The following is a 24,606-nucleotide window of genomic DNA, read 5'->3' as shown; positions in this document are numbered from 1 at the left end:
GGAAGTGGCAGGTTCAAACCCCAAACCCAGCCCCGGCCAAAAACTACATAAAAAAAAAAAAAAAAAAGAAAGAAGATTTGATCACTGATTCAATCTCTTTACATATTATTTGTTTGTTCCTATTTTCTATTTCTTCATTATTTAATATTCCTAGGTTGTATGTTTCTAGGAAGTTATACATTCTTCTAGGTTATCCAATATGTTGACATATAATTGTTCATAGTTATATCTTATAATATTTTGTATTTGTGTGGTAGCAGTTGTAATGTCTCCTCTTTAATTTATAATTTATTTGTGTTTTCTCTTTTTCTCTTAGTCTAGCTACAGGGTTTGTCAATTTTATCTTTAAAAAAACAAATTCACAGTTATATTGATTTTTCCTATTGTTTTTCTAGGCTCCATTTCATCTATTTGTGCTCTGACCTTTATTATTTCTTCCTCTGACAACTTTGGGCTTAGTTTGCTCTCCTCCTTGTAATTCCTTGAGGTGTAATATTCAGTTGTTTATTTGAGGCTACTTTTTTCTTAATATAGATGTTTATCATTATAAATGTCTCTTTTAGAACTGCTTTTGCCACATCCTTTAAATTTTGTCATGCTGTCTATCTATTTTTGTTAGTCACAAGATATGTTTTGATTTCCCTTTTGATATTTTCTTTGATACATAAATGTTTCAGGAATATGTTCAATTTCTATGTATTGGTGAATTATCCACTTTGCCTGTTATTGATTTCTAGTTTCATAGCATTGTTGTCAAGAAAGGAAATTGATATAACTTCAATCTTAAATTATTTTAGATTTATTTTATGGCTTAACATATGATCTATCCCAGAGAATGTGCCAAATGAGCTTGAAAAGAATGTGCATTTGCTGCTGTTGATGGAATGTTCTCTATATGTCTGTTAGGTCCATTTGGTCTGAAGTGTAGTTTAAGTCCCTTTAAACTACACTTAATTAATTTTCTGTATGGATGATTTATCTACAGTTGAAAGTTGGGTGTTGATTCCCCCTATTATTACTGTGTTACTATCTATATCTCCCTTAAGTTCTGTTAATATTTGCTTTAAACATGTAAGTGCTCTGATAATGGGGAGGCCTGACAAGTTCATGAACTCATCCTAGAAGTACTATATACCTCATTGCTGAATATCAGTACATTCACCTTTGAAGTACACCCCTTGGGAAGCCATGTACCAATGCCAGCACCTAATACACCCTTTAAAGCAATTTTGGAACTCTTTTTCTGGAATTACCATCAAAGCCATCCTTGTATGAAGTCTGACAATTAAGTTTGTGAACTTGCCACCATGTGGTTATGCTGGCAGCACTACACAAACAACTTGGTTAAGATTTCATAACCTTGTTATATCAGTGTCTCACAGTTGTGCTCATGTTGATGTGTGACGGTGTCTTGCTCAGTGGCATTCATTATTGTTGTTGCATGGTTTGTGTGCCATACAATGGCTCTGATTGTTATTCTACTACCTCTTCACAAACACCAAGAATACAGTTAAAAATATTAAGGTAATTGAGAAGGCCAAGGGTGCATTCTAAATTTGTACTCCACAGATAGGACCCTTATTTTCTAGGGTTTTTAGAATGCTCACCAAATTTTATCAAATTTCAGTCTTTAAAAAAATCTAAATGAATTTTAAAAGCAGAAATAGAATGACTTAGTTTCTAATGACAATGCAAAACCAAAAGTTAAGAGAAAAATGGCAATATTATACAGTTCTTGGGTTAAAGAGAAAGTACAATGAAAATTACAATTTAACAATTTTGAAGTTATCAATAAGAACGTTATATATAAAAATTATAGAATGTGGGGCGGTGCCTGTGGCTCAGTGAGTAGGGTGCCGGCCCCATATACTGAGGGTGGCGGGTTCAAACCCAGCCCCGGCCAAACTGCAACAAAAAAATAGCCGGGCGTTGTGGCAGGCACCTGTAGTCCCAGCTGCTCGGGAGGCTGAGGCAAGAGAATCACATAAGCCCAAGAGCTGGAGGTTGCTGTGAGCTGTGACGCCACGGCACTCTACCAAGGGCAATAAAGTGAGACTCTGTCTCTACAAAAAAAAAAAAGAAAAAAAATTATAGAATGTGACCAAAGCTATACTTAGAAAAAATATCCAGGGCGGTGCCTGTGGCTCAAAGGGGTAGGGCGCCAGCCCCATATGCCACAGGTGGCAGGTTCAAACCCAGCCCTGACCAAAAACTGCAAAAAAAAAAAAAAATCCATGGCTTTAAATGCTTTTATTATTAAAATACAAAGAATAAAAATATAATATGCTTGATATTGAAAGCTTATGTTGTATAGGGCCTAAACAAAATATAGTTCTTTTAATCTCCATAGTACTTATGGGGTGGGTACTGTTTTTCACTCTTCATTAGGAGATGGGTTCTGTATTTTGCTCTTATCTTTTTGAAATGCTCAGAAGTATAATTAAGCACATCCATGCAATGTTCTATGTTATCTGTTTCCAAGAACTATTTCATGTTTCTTGATTCAGTGCCACAAATATTTATCAACGCTTATATATAGAGCACTGTAACAAAGAGATAAATACTAGACATTCTCTACCCTGTAAAAATTCAGTCATGTGTATTTGGTATAGATTAAGGGAAGGATGCAACTCTTATTAAGATTTCAACTAACCCTACTTGCTAAAATTGACTGTAGTAAATACTAAAAATAATGCATAATGCATAATCACAGCACCATGGCTGCAAAGAGAAAGTGATGCCTACTTGGGATAGGAACAGAAGTCAACTGCCATATGCTTGTTGACACTGTTTGGGGAAGCAGGTCTAAGTTGTTCAAATAATTAATTAAATCAAATGAAGCAGGAAAAGCATATACATTTTCACTTTATTAAAATATTGCATAAATACAGAGCAGTTGGGCACATCCATTCTAAGGCACTGTTCTGGTTTGAATGCAGTTCCACAAGAGAGAAAAGAGAAGCCATTACATTCGGTATTTTTCATCTCTACATTCAGACTCCTCCCATGTTATATGTTTATTGCTACTGGGATCTCTACTTTTACCCCAGACTTATAGCAGCATCATACAGGGACCTGGATGACAGGAATTAAAGACACATCCTGGGTCTAGCACTTCATTTGATTTGGCACTTAATTACACACTCTCTTGCATTGTTCTCCATTTGTTTCCCAACTCTTGTTTAACTAAAGATATTATAAACTCTTTATGAGCCTGACCCATGAATTATATTTCTTTACTGGATTTCGTTAAACCTAGAACAGGACTAGACAGAAAAACAGACAGACACATAGTAGATAGCCCAAAATACTTGTATGGATACATACACATAACATTTTCGAGAACATCAATAGACTAGACAAGATGTACTTTCCTTAATGGTAGTTTAAGTCCTTCATAAAGGAAAAATGCTTGAAGGTTCTAGTTCTTGTATTTTTTAACAAGAACTAGGCTCAACGAACATTTTCACGTAAAGAACTTTGACAATGAGAATTCTTTCTTCACTACAGAAGTTTTAAGTTGTTACTATGATTATATGAGAACATTTATATAAGTAACAATGTGTGTGTGTGTGGTTTTTTTTTGTGTGTGTGTGTGAGAGAGAGAGAGATTACAAGTTTAAAGAGGTTGAGAATCACTGGTTAACTTATAAATTATCTGAATTAGTGACCTTTACCTCCTTAAAGTGATATGTGTATATGTATGTGTGCATTTGTATGTGTGTATTATATAAAAGATATAAGTGTTTAAAGAACTTTTCATAACACCCTTAAAACAACTGGAGATAACTAGGCTTGGGAGCAACAAGACTATAGTCATAGCTATAGAAATATTTGTTTAAGGCAGTGTGTTCCAAGGGATATCTACAGCGTACTAGTTCTGTGTGTTATTACTGGCTGTACATGAAAAAGGTTCTGGGATCAAATAAATTTGGAAAACACTGAGTCAAAAGAAGTGCTTTTTCTTTCTCCTTACTAGAGGATATTTCAGAGATTCTCATATGCTGGTGCGCACTATGAATCTAGGAAGGGGAAACAGAAAGCAATTCCCAAGCTTACTTGCAGAATGTCTTGTAGCACTAAGCGTTCAATGACACATACTTGGGGGGACCCTGAATTAAAGAATGGGTAAAATTTCAAAAGCACTGAAAGATACACGATTGAATACAAAGGAGAGTGAAAAGCAATGGGCACTGGTTTTTCAGTCAATCTACATAAAATTCTATTCTACTTGTACAAATTTAACTGTCAAGTACAGTCTTCCAGACATACTTATGCAATGAACAAAATAAATTACCATATTAATAGTCTGCTTTCAGTAGCATCACCACAGATTGCCGACTAAGCAGAAGTAAAGGCTAAAATATTAATTTCTTTAATCATAAAAATTTTCACTAGAATTAACAGTTCTTACCAAATGACATCTCCTTCATCATTGTGTTCCTGACACATTTTTATTGTCTGACAAAGTTTACTGTCTCCTTTCTTGCCATGTGAGGCATATCTAAAGTTTTAAATGAATATAACCATCTTAAACAATGATAGCAGAATAATTATGGTCCTGCTATAATAGATATGTCACATAATCAGGATTATCCATTATGTTGACCCTACTTCTGAAAGGACTGTCATTATTTATATGCTTTATGCTTATACCTATGATACAGTTGCCTTGGAACATGAAAGTTTTCATTGTAATAATAAAATACGAGTTGTGCAGACAGAATAAATCAAATCTAGGAATGCTGCAAGAATAGGTAGATACTATAGAACTCATATGACCTGGAAGACAGGTTTTAAAAGTAGTAAAAAATAAAAATTAAAAAAAAAAACCTTTCTCATAAGTTCAAACAAGTGTTTGAACACGTGCCATAGCTTAAGATTCTTTTGAGTTTGTGTCAATTTCTGTCGGACCTGTTTCCCTTAACCATTCTTAAAGCAATCCTCTAAAGTGAGTGACTTGGTGCATAATAAGGCCTGCTCTCTGTCTGAAGCTTTTAGAACAATGAGTGCACTTGTAAGGCTTCTCCCCTGTATGAATTCTTAAATGAATAACTAGGCTTGGTCTCTGTCTAAAGCTTTTCCCACAATAATTACATTTAAAAGGTCTCTCTTCAGTATGTGTTCTCTGGTGCAAAGTGAGAGCTGTCAGTCGACTAAAACTTTTCCCACAATTATGACATCTATGAGGTTTTTCACCTGTATGAGTTTTCAGATGTCTTTTAAGACTTGATCCATGACAAAAAGTTTTCCCACACTCAAGGCATTTATATGTTTCTTCTTCAGAATGGGTTCTCTGGTGCCCCATAAGGTGTGAACGCCGAGTAAATCGTTTTTTGCATACAGTGCATTCATAGGGTCTCTCCCCTGTATGAAGTCGTTGGTGTCTATAAAGGTCTGAACTACGAAGGAATCTTTTCCCACATTCAGGGCATTTGTGAGGTTCCTCTCCTGAATGAATCCTCTGGTGCCCTGTAAGTTGTGACTTCCGAGCAAAACATTTTCCACACTGAGGACATCGGTGAGGTTTCTCTACTGGACTCTTTTTCTTGCGGAGTCTAGAGTTGAGAGGTTCTTCCAAGTTGGAGGTCTCAGGTGTCTCTCCTAGATTGGGGTTCTGTTGCTCTACAAGTTTCGTTAAATCTGTCTCTAAATCTTCTGGGGGTGGTTCCCATTGATTTTCTAACTGTACATAGTCTTTTTGCAAAATGGGACCATCGAGAGCATTTCCCTCAGTCACAATAAATGGATATATAGTCTCCAGTTTTTTCTGTTTTGACGGATCATCTTCATTTTCTATCTCAATCTCAAAACCTGAAAGAAGAAATAGAAATTGCTGTTGTTATTGTGTTCCCAGAGAAAAGAAAGTAAGGAAAAATAAACAGTTATATTAAACCATTAGAACAAATATAGGAATTCCTAAATAGAATTCCAAACTTTTTACTCTGATTAAGGTTGAATTCTTCTTTTCTTTCTTCCCTAGTATATCAATGAACAATTACTTACCTATCTTGGAATCAAGTAATTGTTTCATTTCTTTGGAATCCTGTAATTCCTTCACCCATGGCTCTTCTCTGTGCTCCAATGTGAAGTTCACATCAAGCTTTGGTAATGGATATCCTGGCCATAAGAAAAATGGGAAGCACGATAGTTTGACTCATCAGAAGTTCTCCCAAAATTTAGGCTGATTTCTTTGAAACATGGCCTCTTAATATGTACAATTACTATCACATCACCCGGAATCTCTTACAAGAGTATTTTAAAAAGATCACAAATTGCTCAATTCAAGGCTATTCTTTCTCCTGTCACCTACAGAAAGTGAGTGAATCAACTGTGTGATGAAATCAATGCACTGAATCACGTCTGCGTCTATCTTTATAATAGATTTACTTAGGTTAGAGCTAAAATATGAAATAAATCTTCATAATATTTGGCATATTACAAAAACTTCATAAAGTCGTGAACACTGCTATTGAGTGCCAAATGAAGAGAGAAAGAGACAATTAGGAGTCATGAAACTTTACAGGAATAATTTCAGTTAAGATTTGATCTATGTACAAATGACTTAATAAAAAATAAAATAAAACAAAATAAAATAAAAAGATTTTCAAATCCAAATGGAAATTGAACTGGGCTGGCAACCAGCAAAAATAGTCTTTGTATTTGTTTCAGTTGAAGTCTAGAAGTAGATGCTCTTAAAATTAGCCCACATAACTATCAAACAATATTTTCTTTTTTTTTGAGACAGAGTTTCACTATGTTGCTCTTGGTAGAGTGCTATGGCATCATGCTCATGCTCACAGCAACCTTAAACTCTTGGGCTTAAGCGATTCTCTTGCCTCATCCTCCCAAGTAGCTGGGACTGCAGGTGCCTGTCACAATGCCTGGCTATTTTTGTTGTTGTTGTTGCTGTTGTCATTGTTGTTTAGCAGGCCCAGGCCAGTTTCGAACCCGCCAGCCCTGGTGTATATGGCCAGCACTGTAGCCGCTGAGTTACAGGCGCCAAGCCGAACAATATTTTTAACTGTCAATCTAAGTACAACCAGATGAAGTTTCTAACCACACACTCTCTGCCTGTCTGACAATTACTGTCTTCACTGACAGCTGCGGTGGTTTGTGTCCTATTTTCCATGCTGCTTCTTTTCCTTCCTCATCTCTGGCCAAGTTTACTGGTCTTCAATGAAATGTGGGTTGTAAATTATTGATTTGACATCTAAATGTAGGCTGATGTTTAAATATAAACATTATCAAAATGACATTAGGAATTTAGTTTGACTAATACTAGTCTGAAGGAAAATTTAAATTTCAGAACTTTATACCAAGATATAGAAAGTAAACTAAAATATCTTTTCATGAAAAAATTATACTTCCTTTTTAAGAAAAAGAATATGAATTTCTAATAAAATGCTGTTTAAATTCACTATTTTTTTTGGTTTGGATTTCAAAGCTAAGAATGAAATGAAGGCATAATATAGAATGAACAGGCCAAATAAAACTGGAGGTTATAGACCAAAGGAAAGCTCCTGTGAAATAAAAGAGGGAGCAAACTGAAACTTGTAAGAACAGAGAATAGCAAAATCTTAGTTGTAAAGTATTGATTTAAAATCTACATGTCGAGAAGGAGAAATACTTCTAGATGATACGATGAGGATCTCTATAGACACACTTCTTAGTGAAACTGGCGAAAATATTTAAAAATGAAAATAAAAAACCAAGCAAAGTCTCTCAAAATAGACCTAAGGGCATACAGCAAACAAAGAAACATCCTCTCAAGAAAATCTACTAAAATTCAGTATGAACAGTGAGAGTCTCAAGTAGTTGAATCCCCTCTCACAGCTCTTTCTGCAGATTAGCATAGCCAAGAGCCCAGGATATCGTCTACCTTCAGTTCCCATTCAGACACCTTTTAGGAATTTCATTACATGCATGTTGATGCACATTTGTCTGAGGCTTCATTCACTTTTCTTCGTTCTTTTTTCTCTCTGTTCTTCTGATAGCATAATCTCTATTGATCTGGTTTCAAGTTCACTGATTTTTTCTTTTGACAGTCAAATCTACTGTTGAACCACTCAACAGTGATTCATTTTTCATTTCTGTTATTATCTTTTAAACTCCAGAATTCCCATTTGACTTTTTTATAATTTCCATCTCTTTATTGATATTCTCTACTTAATGTGATACTGTTATCATAACTTCCTTGACTTCTTCAATCATGGCTTTCTCTAGTTCTTGGAACATATTCATAAAGGCTACTTTAAAGTCTTTGTTAAATCTGTTATCTATTTATTATAATAAGCAGATTCTATTGTTTGCTATTTTCTTCCCAATTTATAGATTATACTTTTCTGTTTACATGTATATCTCATAAATTTTTGTTAGAAACTGGATACTTTAGATAATACAGCAACTATGTGTCATCCTCCCAAGGGCTTTTTTTCTTTTCAGACAGAGTCTGACCCTAGCAGAGTGCAGTGGCATCATCATAGCTCATTGCAGCCTCAGACTCCTGGGCTGCAGAAGCCTCACCTCCCACAGAGGTAGGACTACAGGTACATACTACAAAGCCTGGCTGGTTTTTTTGTTTTTTTTTTTTTTTTTCCACTTTTTTGGGGAGACTAAGTCTCACTCTTGCTCACACTCAAACAATGCTCCAGCCTCAGACTCCCAGAGTGCTAAGATTACAGGCAAGAGCCACTGCCAGGCCATCCTAAGGGTTTTTTATTGTTATCTGCTAGTTTTTCTTTTCTGTCTCACCAGCAGAGTTAAGTATTGTTAAACAGTGTTAAGTAGTGCACCCCAAGAGGAGGAAAAATGCCAGATTAACATTGCTTAACAAATGCTTAACAATGTCACCCTGGAAAAACAGTTGTTTTGGCATCAGGAAAGAAGAAAAAATATTTAAAGAAATAATGGCCAAACCCCCCCAAATATATTTTTAAAAACATTAAATGTTAAACACTTAGGAAGCTCAATGAATTTGAAGTAAAATATGCACAAGATTGATAGATACATCATAGTACAGGCACTAAAAGCCACATAAAAGGATAAAACCTTGAAAGACAGCAAGAGAAAAATGACTCATCACTTACGAGTTCTAATTAGATTAAAATGACTTCTCATCAGAAACAATGAGATTAAAAACTGAATTCTCATTAGAAGCAATGGAGGCTAGAAGGCAGTGGAATAATATATTCAAAGAGAAATGGAAACTGTCAACCATGAATCTTATATACAACAAACTAGCTTTCAAAAATGAATATGAAATAAGACATTTGTGACTAACAAAAACTGAGAGAATGCTTTGCTAGCAGACTTGCTTAATAAGAATTACTCAAGGAATTTCCTTAGTCTGAAAGCAAGTGACCCCACATGGTAATTTTAAAACGCATAAAAAAGGGGCGGTGCCTGTGCCTCAGTGGGTAGTGCGCTGGCCCCATATACTGAGGGTGGCGAGTTCAAACCCGGTCCCGGCCAAACTGCAACAAAAAATACCCAGGAATTGTGGCAGATGCCTGTAGTCCCAGCTACTCAGGAGGCTGAGGCAATAGAATCGCCTAAGCCCAGGAGTTGAAGGTTGCTGTGAGCTGTGACACCACCGTACTCTACCCAGGGTGATAAAGTGAGACTCTGTCTCTAAAAAAAAAAAAAAACACATAAAAAAAGAGCACAAGTAAAAGTAATTATGTGTGTGGTGGTGCAAGATGGCTCAGGCCTGCAATCCTAGCACTCTAGGAGGCTGAAGAGGGTGGATTGCTTGAGCTCAGGAGTTTGAGACCAGCCTGAGAAAGAGTGAGACCCCCCAGCTCTACTAAAAAAAAAAAAAAAAAGTGGGGTGTTGTGGCAGGTACCTGTAGTCCCAGCTAGGCAAGAGGATGGCTTTACCCCAAGAGTTTGAGGTTGCTGTGAGCTATGATGTCTCAGCACTCTACCCAGGGTGACAGAGACACTGTCTCAAAAGAAAAAGTAATTATGTAATTAGAAAAGGCAGTATAAATAAGAATTTTTGATTTTTCTTCTCTTAAAAGATTTAAAGAGCAATTGTATAAAACAATATGTATATAATATATTGATGGGCACATAACAATAGAAATGTACTATATTTGCCAGTAACAGTAGAAACGAAGTGGGTAAAAGCAATGTGTACTAGACTAAACAAATAACTCCAGTTGGTTACTTAAACCCACAACAATAAATGAAGAAAATCACAAATGATAAATATTGTTAATACAACAAAAGCTATAATATAAGGGGAGGCGCCTGTGGCTCAAAGGAGTAGGGCGCTGGCCCCATATGCCGGAGGTGGCGGGTTCAAACCCAACCCTGGCCAAAAACTGCAAAAAAAAAAAAGATACTGGTAAAAGCTATAATATAAATTTGTTTTCCTTTCTTCTCACGGCTTCTCTAAAAGTCCTAAAATTCTATCAAGTAATAATTGTAACAATGTAATGCTGGATTTATAACATTTTTGTTGTAATATATATGATAGTAATGTCACAAAAAGTGGGAAGGGAACAGGGCTTCATAGGAGAAACATTTGTATATCTCACCAGCATTAAATTATGCAAGTATAATTCTGAAGCCAATCGTAAGTTAAGATGTATGTGGTAAATCCTATAGCAACCACTAAGTAAATAACTTAAAAAATATTGAAAATTCATTCAAGTAAGTAAAATGTTACATTAGAAATATTTACTTGGGCGGCGCCTGTGGCTCAGTCGGTAAGGCGCCGGCCCCATATACCGAGGGTGGCGGGTTCAAGCCCTGCCCCGGCCAAACTGCAACCAAAAAATAGCCGGGCGTTGTGGCGGGCGCCTGTAGTCCCAGCTACTCGGGAGGCTGAGGCAAGAGAATCGCTTAAGCCCAGGAGTTGGAGGTTGCTGTGAGCTGTGTGAGGCCATGGCACTCTACCAAGGGCCATAAAGTGAGACTCTGTCTCTACAAAAAAAAAAAAAAAAAAAGAAATATTTACTTAATGCAAAAATAATCAGTAAAAAGAGGGATAGATGAACAAAAAAGACATGAGACAGAAAACAGAAAATAAAGTGATAGATGTGAATTCAAATCTATCAAAAAATAAGATTAATTGTGAACAGATTAAATGAATCAAAAGGCAAAGAAGGTCAGACTGGATTTTAAAAAAGATCCAACTATATACTATTTATAGGAGGTACATTTTATAGTCAAAGATACAAATAAATTTAATGTAAAAGGATAGAAAAAGATACATAATGAAAATGGCAACCAGAAGACAGCCAGACAAAATAAGACATTGAAACAAAAAATGTTACTATAGCTACAGAGGATAATTTTACAATGATAACAGGAATGATTGATCCCTGTAGTCCCAGCTACTCAGGAGGCTGAGGCAAGGGGGTCTCTTCAGCCCAAGAGTTTGAGGTTGCTGTGAGCTATGACACCATGGCATTCTAACCAGGCCAATAGAGTGAGACTGTCTCAAAAAAAAAGGACCAATCCATCATGAAGATATAACAATTATAAGCATATATACGCTTAAAGAATACCAAAATACATTAAACAAAATCTGGCAGGAAATAGTAGAAATAGATAATTCAGCAAGAATAGTTGTACCCTTCAGTAACTCCTTACATTAATGGATAGAAAATCTAGGCAGAAGATCATCAATAGAAGACACAGAAAATACTATAAACCAACTAAACATGACAAACATTCACAAAACATACCACCCAACAAAAGCAGGATATATATTCTTCACGAGTGAATGTACAAAATTCTGTAAGACAGATGAGATGCTATACCATAACACAAATGTAAAAGGATTATAATTAAAAAGTATATTCTTCCATCAAAGTGAAATGAAATTAGAAATAAATAACAAATTTGAGAACCTCACAAATACATAGAAATTAAACAACACATTCCTAAATAACCAATAAGTCAAAGAAGAAATCAGAAGAGGAATTAAAAATATTTTGAGATAAATATTGCATACCAAAATGTAAAGAATATACATAAAGCACGGTGTAGAAGGAAATTCACAGCTGTGAATGGAAGGAAGACAGACTCAAATTTATAACCTAATTTCCACCTTAAAAACTATTAGGATGAAGAGGAAACTAAACCTGAAATAACTAGAAAGAAGAAAATAAGATTAGAGCAGAATTTAATAAAATAGAGAATTGTAAATACAACTGAGAAATTCATTGAAACCAAGCTTGGTTATTTGAAAACACCAGCAAAACTGATAAACTTCTAGTGAGATGGGTCAAGAAAAAAAGACAGAAAATTCAAATTACTGAAATCAAAAATGAATGGGGGGACCTTACTACTAACCTTACAGACATATAAAGGATTATAAAGAAATACTATCAACAAAAATATGAAAATAAATTACATAACCTAAATAAAATGTATAAATTTCTAGAAATTCACACTACTCAAACCGACTCAAGAAAAAATAGAAAATCTGAATAGATTCATAACAAGTAAAGCGATTTCAGCAGTAATCAAAACGTTTCCCAAAAAAGAAAAGCCCAAGTCCAGATGGCTTCATTGGCGAATTCTGTTAAACTTTTAAAGAGGAATTAACACCAAATCTACATAATCTCTTCCTGAAAATAGAAGAAAATGGAATACTTTTCCTATCACTTTACTGGTATGAGGAAAGGAAGGTATATCATATGAATAGAATTCAGCGTTCTAGAAATGAGTCATATAGTCAATTTTTTTTTTTTTTGAGACAGTGTCACTATGTCACTCTGGGTAGAGTGCGGTGGCGTCATAACTCTCAGCAACCTAAAACTCTTGGGCTTACATGATTCTCTTGCCTCAGCCTCCCAAGTAGCTGGGACTATAGGCGTCCACCACAGTACCCCGCTATTTTTTGGTTATAGTTGTCATTGTTGTTTGGCCGGCCCGGGCTGGGTTTGAACTCGCTAGCTCTGGTGTATGTGGCTGGTGCCCTAGCCGCTAAGCTATAGGCCCAAGCCAGTCAACTGATTTTTGATAAGGTACCAAGGAAATTGAATGGCAACAAATGGCACTGGGACAACTGAATATCCCTGGGCAGAAGAATGATGCTAGTTCCCTATGTCACACCACTTACAAAATTTAATTCAAAATGGATCAATGACCTGAATGTAAGAGATATATCCATAAAACTCTTAGAAGGAAGCATAGGTGTAAATCTACATGGCCTTGTATTAGGCAACAGTTTCTTAAATATGGTATCCAAAGCACAAGCAACAAAAGAAAGAGCAATTCCTCATAAACACTTCCAAAAAACAGAAGAGAAGGAAAGACTTCCCAATTCATTCTATAAGGCCATTATTACCCTTATAACAAAAACATAAAGACAGGACAAGAAAAGGAAACTACAGACCAATATCTCCTATGAATATAGACAGAAAAATCTTCAACAAAATACTAGCAAGGCAAATCCAGCAACATAAAGTAAGAATTATACACTGGGACCAAGTATTTATCCCACTCACATCAGGTTGGCTGAGCATTCACAAATTAAGGTAATACACCATTTATAATAGAATGACAAGTAAAAGTCACATGATCATCTCAATAGATCGAGAAAAAAGCATTTCACAAATTCCATCACTGTTCTCTGGTAAAAATACCCAAACTAGAATAAAAGGAAACTTCTTCATCTTCATAAAAGATCTATGAAATTTATGAAAAACCCACAGCTAACATTATAGATAATGGTTAAAGACTAAATATATTTCCCCTGAGCTCAGGAACAAGATGTCCATTCTTGCCACTTGTACTCACTTGTATGGGAGATTCTAGCCAGGGGCAACTAGGCAAGGAAAATAAAGGGTATGAAGATTGGAATGTAAGATGTAAAACTGTTTCTTTCTATAGACAACATGACTTTGAACATAGAAAATCCTACAGAATCTACTAAAAAACAGTCATAACTAATAAACAAGTTCAGTAATTCTGCAGGATACAAAATCAATATACAAAAATCAACTCTAATTCTATATACTTCCTATGAACAATCCAGAAATAAAATTAAGAAAACAATTCTACTGAAAATAATATTAACAAGAATAAAGTACTTAGGAACAAATTTAATAAGATCAGTGTAAAACTTATACTTTGAGAATGACAAATATAGCTGAAAGAAATCAAAGAAAATCTAAATAAATAGAAAAGTATCCCAGGTTTATACAGCACAAAATTTAATATTGTTACCTTGGCAATGCTGTCAAAATTGACCTACAGATTTAACAAAACCCCTACCAGCATTCCAACTGACTTGCTCGTAGAAACCGACAAGCTGATTTTAAATATCACAAGAAAGTTCAACAAACCCAGGACAGCAAAACAATCTTGAAAAATAAGAACAAAGTTGGGGCTCTCACACTTTCAGGTTTCAAAACTTAACTACAAAGCAGTGATAATCAAGGTAGTGTGGTACTTCCATAAGAACAACCATAAAGATCAATGGAACAGAAATGAGAGTCCAGCAATAAATTCACATACCTATGGTCAACCAGCTTTTGACAAAGTACTCAAGGACATTAAATGTAAAAACAATAGTCCTTTCAACCAATCACCCTGGAGACACCTGGATGCCCACATAAGAAAAAATATAATTTGGACATTACCTCACACTCTATGAAAATTAATTGAAAATGGGTCAAAGTCTTTTTTTTTTTTTAAGCAACAGGTCAGAATTTATTGACAGGGACAGAGATCGGCAAACATGATAAGGAAAAGAGGAAAGCAAAAGGAGGGAGATCAGAACCTCTAGCCGAGGAGGGGGTGAAATCCAAGTGGGAAACCCCTAGATCAAAGTGTGTGTGTGTGTGTGTGTGTGTGTGTGTGTGTGTGTGAGTGAGACAGAGCAAAGCAGTTTGGCCAGTATTTCATGTAAGCAGCCGGCCCTTTCTGAAGTAGAAAGCATACACCCCGCTGCTTCACCCTGAGCTAGAGGGATGGCATTCATTTGTTAATACACTCATTCACTAATCAACAACTTTGGGAAAATGTTTTCTGTCTGCCAGCTCCCAGCCAAGTGTGATTTTTACTCCCCAAGACCTCCCTGTTTACAGATAAACCCCCAGACAAAAGACACACGTGGGACTTCTTACTTGGGTCTCCCCCCTTTACTGCCAGAGGTTCAGTTGCCCTTCATTCTTTCTGTGCTCCTTTCTGTTTAATAAATTCTGTCCTGTCTCTGATCTCTGTGGTCCCTGGCTTCATTCTTTGAATCTCTGAGATCAAAGACCCATTGCAAAAAGAAATTCTGTCAATAACCTCATCAACTGAAATGAAAAATGTAAAGCTTTAACAACTGGAAATGTGTTCCAATTTGCGGATACTAATTTTGAACTACACATTTGCAAAGATAAGCACAATATATTTTGTATTTGTAGCACCAGTGCCTCTTTGCCTCTTTTCTCTTTGACTCCAGACATTCTAATAATATTGCTTATCTCTAGCATTTAGAGATAGAGAAATTAAATTTGGCATGAATTCAAATGAGGAATATTTTTAAGCTTACATCTTCCTTAGATCACTTTGCATTTTTCACTTAAGTTCTTTTTAATTTTGCAATGATTGTGTGTTTTCAGTTATAATAAATTAATATTGTTAAAATATATACATTTATTATTATATATATACACACACAATCTAATTTTTACTGACAGGCACTATATGTCAAACTTTAATATGAAATCAATTGACTTCTTCCATTACTTTTAAATTTCTTCTCCACTCAGATGGTATCTTGTGCTCTTCACTCAGTCTACAATAGAATATACTTCATGTAATACATCAAAGATATTTTCATTTTTAAAAACACAGTAAAGGGCGGCACCTGTGGCTCAGTCGGTAAGGCACCGGCCCCATATACCAAGGGTGGCGGGTTCAAACCCGGCCCGGCTGAATTGCAACCAAAAAAATAGCCGGGCGGGCGTTGTGGCGGGCGCCTGTAGTCCCAGCTACTCGGGAGACTGAGGCAAGAGAATCACTTAAGCCCAGGAGTTGGAGGTTGCTGTGAGCTGTGTGATGCCACCGCACTCTACCCAGGGCCATAAGTGAGACTCTGTCTCTGCAAAAAAAAAAACACAGTAAAAGTTTAAGTAACATTTAAGTAATGGAACAATAAGCTTGCATTATTTTGCAAAGCATATCCTATCGCTTAAAACAGTGATGAGCACAGGATAATTTCCTCTCCTCTAAATTGTAATTTTGACTGGCAGGCTGGCTCATGCCTATAATCGTAGTACTCTAGGAAGCTGAGGCAGGTGGATTGCTTGAATTCAGTTCAAGACCAGCCTGAGCAAGAATGAGACCCTGTGGCAGGTTCCTGTAGTGCCAGCTACCCCTGAGGCTGAGGCAAGAGGATCACTCAAGCCCAGGAGTCTGAGGTTGCTGTGAGTTACAATGCCATGGCACTCTACTCAGGCCCACAGAGTGAGATTCTGTCTCAAAAAAAAAAAAAAAAAAAAGTAATTTTAACTTACTTAATCAATTAATTCTATCTTTTGTTAAATACATTGAATTTCCATGTCCTATAGAGAATGAAATATTAACACCAAGATTAATATTGCTACCATGTATCTTTGTACCTGCCATGTTGATAAAAGGTGCAAATTAACATGAAGTATCAGAATGCATATGAGGAAATACTGAAATTAAATTTTTTTGAGACAAGAGTCTCCTTTGTTACCTTTAGTAGAGTGCAATGGCATCATAGCTCACAGCAACCTCAAATTCTTGGGCTCAAGTGATTCTCTTGCCTCAGCCTCCCAAGTAGCTTGGACTACAAGGGCCTGCCACAATGTCTGGCTAGTTTTTCCAGTTTTTAGTAGAGATGGGGTCTTGCTCTTGCTCAGGCTGGTCTCAAACTCCTGAACTCAGGCAATCCACCTGCCTCGGCCTCCCACAGTGCTAGGATTATAGGCGTGAACCACTGTGCCTGGCCCACCCTGTAGGTTTTAATTCAGATCCCCCTTTCTCTTGATGTCTTCCCTCTCAACCAAAGGCTGGTTAGGTGGCTCTCCTCCATGCTCCCCTAGCATTCTACTTTCTCCAACACACCCTTTACACTCCCATTTTCATCACGCACAGGACACACAATCCTAATGACATATCTGAATCATTCACCGGACTATAAGCTTCAGGATGGTCAGGGCTGCCCTTTTCATGTGCTACTGAATCCCAAGATCTGGCACAATGTCTAGCTCTTCATTGGATACTCTTACATATTGGCTGAATGAATAAATGCTAAGATGTGAAAACAAACATGGTTAGTAAGCCCTGGCATTATATTAGTTATCAATGGATTTGATGTTTATATTTTTTAACTTGGACAATTCTTGACTTATTTTCATTTCTTATCTCCCTTTTATGGTCTCAGTAATTAACAGTCTCTTGAAAAAGCCAACATGTTGAGCTGTGTTTGCGGGAGGCAGGGGAGAGGTTTCTGGACACACTTGGGCCAAAGCTTTAATGGTGGGGGTTGGGACAGGAAGTACTGGTAACAATGTATGCAAACCCCAGGTGGGAGTAAAACACAGCCACACTGGGGCTACAAGTCCTGCTGCCTTTCTCTACTTGGACTTTCTCCTAGAATTGACCCATGTGGTTCTGGGCCAGTGACACTCAAACTTTAGTGTATCTAGCACCCACCTGGAAAGCTTGTTAAATAAGCAGCCTCAGCATTCCTCCTGCAGATGGTCTGCTTACTACACTTTGACAAACACCACACTCCATTTTGACTTAATAAAGTAGACATTTCCTTTACCATGGAAAGAATAAACCCTCTCTTAAAGGAGCAGAAGAGAGTATAGTACTAAAGTATGTCTGAGTGAGGCTCATACCATAAAAGCAACTGAAGAGGACACAAAAGTCCCTCTAGACCCACAACATTACAGATCCTATTAATTAAATTTTACCAGAAAAATCAGCCCTACTCCAGAGTATCCAAATGCCTACTGTTTTCCTATATAACATTCTTGGTCAAAAGCTTCCTGAGAAGGATCATTAGTTTAAGGGGTTCCTAATCCTATTCTATCTTAAAGTGCTTTGTTTCCTGCCATTCCCAGAGAGATTTCCTCCCCTTCCTTGTTATCTGAGTAGTCCATTTCCATTGTGTAATTGATGTTTGTAACCCAACCCCAACCCTAGAGAGCCTTCAAGCTCTCAAAACAGAAAAAAAACAAAAAAAAAAACCCTTGCCTTACCCGGGTCCAAAAAGGGCTGGCAGTCCCCAGCAGCACCATAGTTCAGCTCCTGCGGCCCTGGCTGTGGGAGCCACGTCTCCGTCACGGGGGTGTCTTGAGCAGGACCCATTACCTGGAGTGCAGGTGACTCCAGGTGCATGTTTGGTGGTATGTGTGCTGGTCCCACTGGTGCCAGTTCTTCCAGGAGCATGTCATGCATATCGATCTGGGGGAAATGCCAGACATCATCACTCTAAAGTCTAGACCAGCACTATCCAGCAGAACTAAAATAACAGCCATGCATGTAATTTTAAACTTTCTAGGGTCATATGAATACAATTTAAAAGGTCAATCTTAATAGTATGTATTACATAATCCAATACAAGCTATCAGGATTTCAACATGTAATCAATATAATTATTAGTGAGACAGTTCACCTACTTTTTTTCATATCAAGTCTTCTGCATGTTTCACACTTACATGAGATCCCAATTTGCACTGGCTATATTTCAAGTGCCCAAGAGCCACACGTGGCTAACAGCTACACATCTAGACCATATGAAAATAGGATCTTACATAGTAAAGAAAAAAAAGAAGACTGAGCAAGGAAGAGAAATCGCCAATCCACAGTTTCTAGGGAGGCAGGAAACTTTGGAAGACTGCTGCTCACGCTAGCTAGCTACCTGTCCCGAAGCTAATGCTCCAGCAGAGCCCTACCGCCTCGCAAGATCAGACTGCTCTGATGCCTATCTGGAACCTTCTGCTCCTTTCCCCTAGAAACACTGCCTTTTGCTCAGTCGTGGCACTCCCTGAACAGAGGTTTTACGTGGTGGTTCTACACAGTAGGCAGTGCCACTACCTCCACCCAGAGTTTAGGATATGCTGGCACATGATCGCTATTAGAATTTAGTGGGCCATAACTCACAGTGCAGAATTAATTATTCCAGATCCCTAGTGTGAAATGTCCCTCTGAAATATCCGCATAGGTAAAAAGAACCTGTCAAGAACTCCACACATTTTGTCAGCTAAATACAAAATGTTTTTACATATTTTAGCATGACTCGAATTTTCTAGGAATGTATTGCTCAGAAAATCCAAGGAAGACTGTACTACTTATTGCCCAGATTTAACAAGATTCACGTATCACTTTGGATGAAGCAACACTGCTCATAGTACTTGAGCTCTATCAGTCTGAATTTCTGGCTGTCACATCACAGTAATTTTGAGCAAAGACGCAGGCAGACAATGTCATGATACACATATTTAGTTAAGCTGAAAGATATATGAGGTCTGACAATTAAGCTCACGAACTTGTCCTAGCAAAAGTGCCACATACCTCATTGCTGAGAATCACTACGGTCACCTTCGCAGTTACACTCTTTGGTAAGGTATGTACTGACGCCAGTGTCTAATCCACCCTTCAAAGAAATTTTGGAACTCTTTTTCTGTAGTGGCCATCAGAGCTGTTATCATATTACCCTTGATGTCCTGAATGTCACCAAAATGACTTCAGTATTTCCTTTATCTTTAGGTAAAAACTCCTTAGGGACCAGATGAGGTGAATAGAGAGGATGTTCCAATACAGTTACTGGTTTACTGGCTAAAAACTCCCTCATACAGTGCCATGTGAGCTGGTACATTATTGTGAGTTGTTGGCAAACAGTTTAGGTCGTTCTTGTCTAACTTTTTCATGTAGCCTTTCTAGCACTTCCAAATAGTAAACTTGGTTACCTGTTTGTCCGGTATAAATTCATAATAAACAAACCCTGTTATCAAAAAAGGTTATCAACATTATTTTGACTCTTGATTTGGATTGATGGAACTTTTTTGGTTGTGGAGAACTTGCTGACTTCCATTATGCACTTTGATGTTTTGTTTTAGGGTCATATTGGTACACAATGCTTCACCACTAGTGATAACATGGCCCAGAGCGTTGTCTTGCCTCTCCACAAGGTCTTGGGAAACTTCAACTCTCCTTTGCTTTTGTTCATCAGTGAGCTCCATTGTGACCACTGTTGCACACACCTTTCTCATGCCAAGATTTTCAGTTAAGATTTTCCTGTTTCTGTATCGATGTTTACTTGGTCTTCTATCCTTCTCACAGTCAGCTGACAATTTTGACACATAAACGAATGAATTTCTGCAGTGTTTTAATCAGTTCTTCTCATTATTGGCCACCCTGACCTCTCTCCATCAGTAATACTTTTCTCTCAGAAAAACGGTTAATGCATTTGTAACACTGCCATTTTCTTCATGGCATTATCCCCATAAAATTAAACTAACATGTGTCTGATTTCACTTCCACTCTTGCCAAGTTTAACAAGAAATTTAATGTTTGTTCATTGTTCTAATTCAAGCTCCGATATATAAAATATGCAACAACAAACTCAACTCAGCAAGACACCACCACGTGCCTCACCATCAGCAGCGAGACACTGATATATCAAAGTTATGAAAACTCACTGAGTTATTTGTACAGTGCTGCCAATTATAGCGCATGGTGGCAAGTTCGTAAACTTCATTATCAGACCTTGTATATGCAGAAATGCATTAGTTTAAAACAAACTATGTTCCTTTTCGCTTATATCTCTCCTAGACTCTACTTGACTCGAGGTTGGCAAACTTTTTCTGTAAAGAGCCAAATAATAAGTATCGTAGGCTTTGTATGTCACATTCACTGTTAGTGCTTCTTCTTTTTTAAAAAACTCTTTAACAACATAAAAACCACTATAAGCTCTCAGGGTATACAAAAACAGGCCATGGCCAGATTAGGTCTACAGGCCATAGAGCAATATACTGATGCTTTTGTTTGATGCCTGCAGGAAGTTACTTTATCTCTGAATTTCATTTAAGAACAGCAAAGTGAACATTATGAACTATTTGTTTGTTTCTTTCTTTTTTTTTTCTTTTTGAGAGAGAGCCTCAAGTTGTTGCCCTGGGTAGAGTGCCATGGCATCACGGCTACCTCAAACTCTTGGGCTTAAGCGATTCTCTTGCCTCAACCTCTCAAGTAACTGAGACTATAGGTGCTCGCCACAATGCCTGGCTATTTTTTGGTTGTAGTTGTCATTGTTGTTTGGCGGGCCCAGGCTGAATTCGAACCTGCCAGCTCTGGTGTACGTGGCTGGTGCCTTAGCTGCTTGAGCTACAGGCGCCGAGACTATAAACTATTTGTTAGAGAAGGGGAATTGCATCTGATAGGGAGAGAACCAACCTGTTCATGTGCTCTTTCCAGTAAGGGAGAAAAATGAAAGGGACTGTGGAGAATTCCTGGGGCTGGAGAAATACACAGAGACAAAATGTCTGGTCTAGTCCTAGCTGCCTCAGCTATTTCCTTTGGGCTAATTACAAAGATCCCAAACTCTTATCTTACCTGTTGCTCTGGTATCTCAAGTTCTCTCTGTAAGTCTTCTATCAGTGACACAACTCTTTCTCTATTCTCTGGACAGTGTTCCCTCACCCAGGTCTCTATCTCTGTGGGCAGGATAGTTAGGAATTGCTCCAATACTAGCAGCTCCAGGATTTGTTCCTTAGAGCGCATCTTTGGCTTCAGCCATTGACAGCAAAGCTCCCAGAGTTTGTTGAAAGCTTCGTGAGGTCCGGCTGCTTCTCTGTACTGGAACTGCCTGAAGCGCTGACGGAAGACTTCACAATCAGTATCATACTCTTGAAACACGGAGCCTTGATTCAAGGAGGCCTGGATTGCACAACCCAGGGCCACAGCCATGGCCTCCTTCCAGCAGTTTACAGTTTATCTGGAGCCTGCAATCTCAGATTCTAATTTGTTTTTCTCTGAAATCGTCAGGGGTGGGGGAAGGCACCTACAGCTAAAGACAGGAAAAAATGAGAAAGAAGAAAACGCAGTGGTTACAAGAGGGCATATTTACCAGCCTTAACTGTCTTAAGTTTCACCAAACCCCTAATGCAGCAATTACTAATCTTTCAGGTGGTTTTGAGAATCTGATGAAAGCCACAGACTCACTTCCTAGAAAAATACACACACAAACACACATCCAATTCTGCATCCAGTTTCAAAAGTCTACAAAATCTCAAAGCTTATCCATGGACCCTCTCAAACTGTGTTGTCCAATATGGTAGCCAATAGTCCCATGTGAAACTTTTTAAGTTTGGCCAAAAATAAAAACTTAGTTTATCAGTCGTATTTGCTAAATTTCAAGTGTTCAACAGACATCACTGCAAAAGTTGTACTGGACAGCTTTGCTGTAGAATTCCATAGTCCCAGAGTAAGAACCCTTACTTTAAATGAACCCCTATAAATACGTTGGCATTTAACCCCACTCCCAGTTCCAACTGTCCTGTGTTTCTGAATATATGCAAGTCTCAAAAGAAATGGAGGAAGAGTATTAACAATACTTTTGAATAACTCCAAAAGTCCATCTAGCTTTAAGTACACCTAAATAGCCTTCAATCAAGAGAACCTAGGTAGTGCCACGTTTTGCAAGCATAGCAACTCATCAATCCTTCATTCTTCTCCATTCAAGGCATGTGTCATTCAGCCATCATAACTAAGACCTTCATCCAGCCATAGCATCCCCAGTGGCTCTCCCATAAGAAAAACACACTGCAAAAGGGAGAGCATTAGGAATTTGCTCTGCATTGCAAAGGAAGGCTATTTCTTGAGTTCACACTGTGTGCCAGGTACTCTTCCAAGCATCCTACATAATATTCATTTATTTAATCCTCACCCAAGGTTAGGAGATTTGTACTAGTATTACCCCCTGGATACAGATGAGGAAACTTAGGTTTGAGGCTTGGGGGAATTGAAAAATTTATCCAGGGTCATATAGTAAATGTCAGAGGGAAATGGTGATGGGGTTAAAATTGATATTCTCCTGCAAATCTAATGTCTAAATACATCAAAATGTTTTTAGTGCGATCACTGAGGTCATGGAAGTGGTCACATACGTGTCTCCACCGGTTTCAAGACCTGTACCCATTGTGTGCCACAGGTTATCTGTCTCTGCATTTGTTGAGACAGCTCCTGTACCTGCCTTCTTGTATGGGGAAGATTCGCGGGAAAACAAATATTCATGACCCTCTTCTCACCGAGTCAACCAAAATCGACACTCTGTCACCATATCACCCTTTACCATGATGGTAGCCTGACTGCAGAGGCAGACTGAGGTAGGTGTGATAACCTGTTAGCTCTGTGACCCTGATACTCAGCGCTCCTATCTGTCATACGAGGATAATCAGAGCATCTGCTTTATAAAATGTTCTGCGCGGATCCAATTGCATAGAAAGCAAATAGCAGCGTGCCTGGCACAGAGGAAGCACTCAATTAAAGTTTATTGCTTGTCAAGATTCATTCCTAGGAAGCTTCTGTTTCCCAGAGACTAGGCACCTAACCATTGCTGGAGGGCATCCAGAAACAGCGCTGTTTTTGGCTGCGGACCCACCCATTAATCCACTCCAGCCTCACAGCTGGCCAGTCCTCCCCTGACTTACCCAAAACCTTCCACCACGTCTACCAGGGAATTGACCCGCTGGGTTTCCTTTCATCGGCTGTTCCCAATGAAAAGTTCATTTCACTGTGGGATGAATGGTTTCTTCCCAAACCTCCCTGAAGTGAATCCACCCCCACAGGGCCTATGAGTAAAGCGAAGTGAAAAAAGAGGGCACTTGGGGGGTCAGCACGAGTGACACGTCCCTGTAAAGTCTAAAAGCTGGTTTAAAATAGGAATCTGATGTCCCGGGAGTGGACCCCGGGCGCTCCTGAGCTACAAAGTCTTGCCACCCTGAGAAGCGCTCCCAGCCCTGAAGGACTCCCAGGAAGGCCCGGTCGGGTCGGAGGGAGTGGCGGCGACGACCCCGGCCGGATAGGGGCCCGCCGCCCATTGCTCCTCCCGGCATCCACCTTCCGGGACACAGCTGGAACCAGCCAGTTCGCGCGGACCGGGCTAGAGAAAGGAACCCCATTACCCGCGCCCGCGCCCCAGGGACAGCCACGCCCTCTGGCCGCTCCGGGACTCACCGCTTAAGCGCCACAGCTCTCCCTAGCTCATCGGCAACTGCTCCGGGCGCAGGCGCGGGACTGCTCAGCGGACTACAACTCCCGGCAGGCTGACCGCCGCCCGCCTAGCTGTGCGGCCACGAGGATGCTGACGTGGGAGGGGCTGGGACTCTTCCCGGCTTCCAACCAGTCTAGAGCTGCTTTGGAGATGCTCCCGTTTCCGGTGTAAGTGCTTCTTGATCCCAGGGTATTGGGTGGGGCGAACCCGAAGTCGTGATCCAAGTGAAGGCTTCTCCCTATGAACCTTTGAGTAACGAGAGGAGATGGGGACCTCCTTTAAATTTGTTATGACCAGTTAGTGATTCTCCAACCTGTGCGTAGAGAATTTCGTAGGAGAGCTTGTTAAAAATTAAGATTTCTCCACCCAACACCCTAACGCATTGAATCTCGCATGCG

General features: G+C 38.6%; 1 protein-coding gene across 1 annotated transcript; it reads right to left on the bottom strand.

Moving 5' to 3' along the window:
• Window positions 1-2,854: 2,854 nt before the first annotated feature.
• Window positions 2,855-24,249, bottom strand: ZNF449 (zinc finger protein 449). Its single transcript, XM_053581024.1, has 5 exons — window positions 24,172-24,249; window positions 21,550-22,003; window positions 18,198-18,402; window positions 6,007-6,120; window positions 2,855-5,814 (listed from the first exon to the last, which is right to left on the bottom strand). Exons 2-5 carry the CDS (start codon window positions 21,901-21,903, stop codon window positions 4,934-4,936), a joined length of 1,554 nt encoding a protein of 517 aa, XP_053436999.1. The 5' UTR covers window positions 21,904-22,003; window positions 24,172-24,249; the 3' UTR covers window positions 2,855-4,933.
• Window positions 24,250-24,606: the final 357 nt, after the last annotated feature.

This window comes from Nycticebus coucang, chromosome X (assembly GCF_027406575.1).
Source record: "Nycticebus coucang isolate mNycCou1 chromosome X, mNycCou1.pri, whole genome shotgun sequence".
NCBI classification, from domain to species: domain Eukaryota; kingdom Metazoa; phylum Chordata; class Mammalia; order Primates; family Lorisidae; genus Nycticebus; species Nycticebus coucang.
The sequence above is the reverse complement of the archived record's forward strand: the minus strand, read 5'-3'. Positions and strand labels throughout refer to the sequence as shown.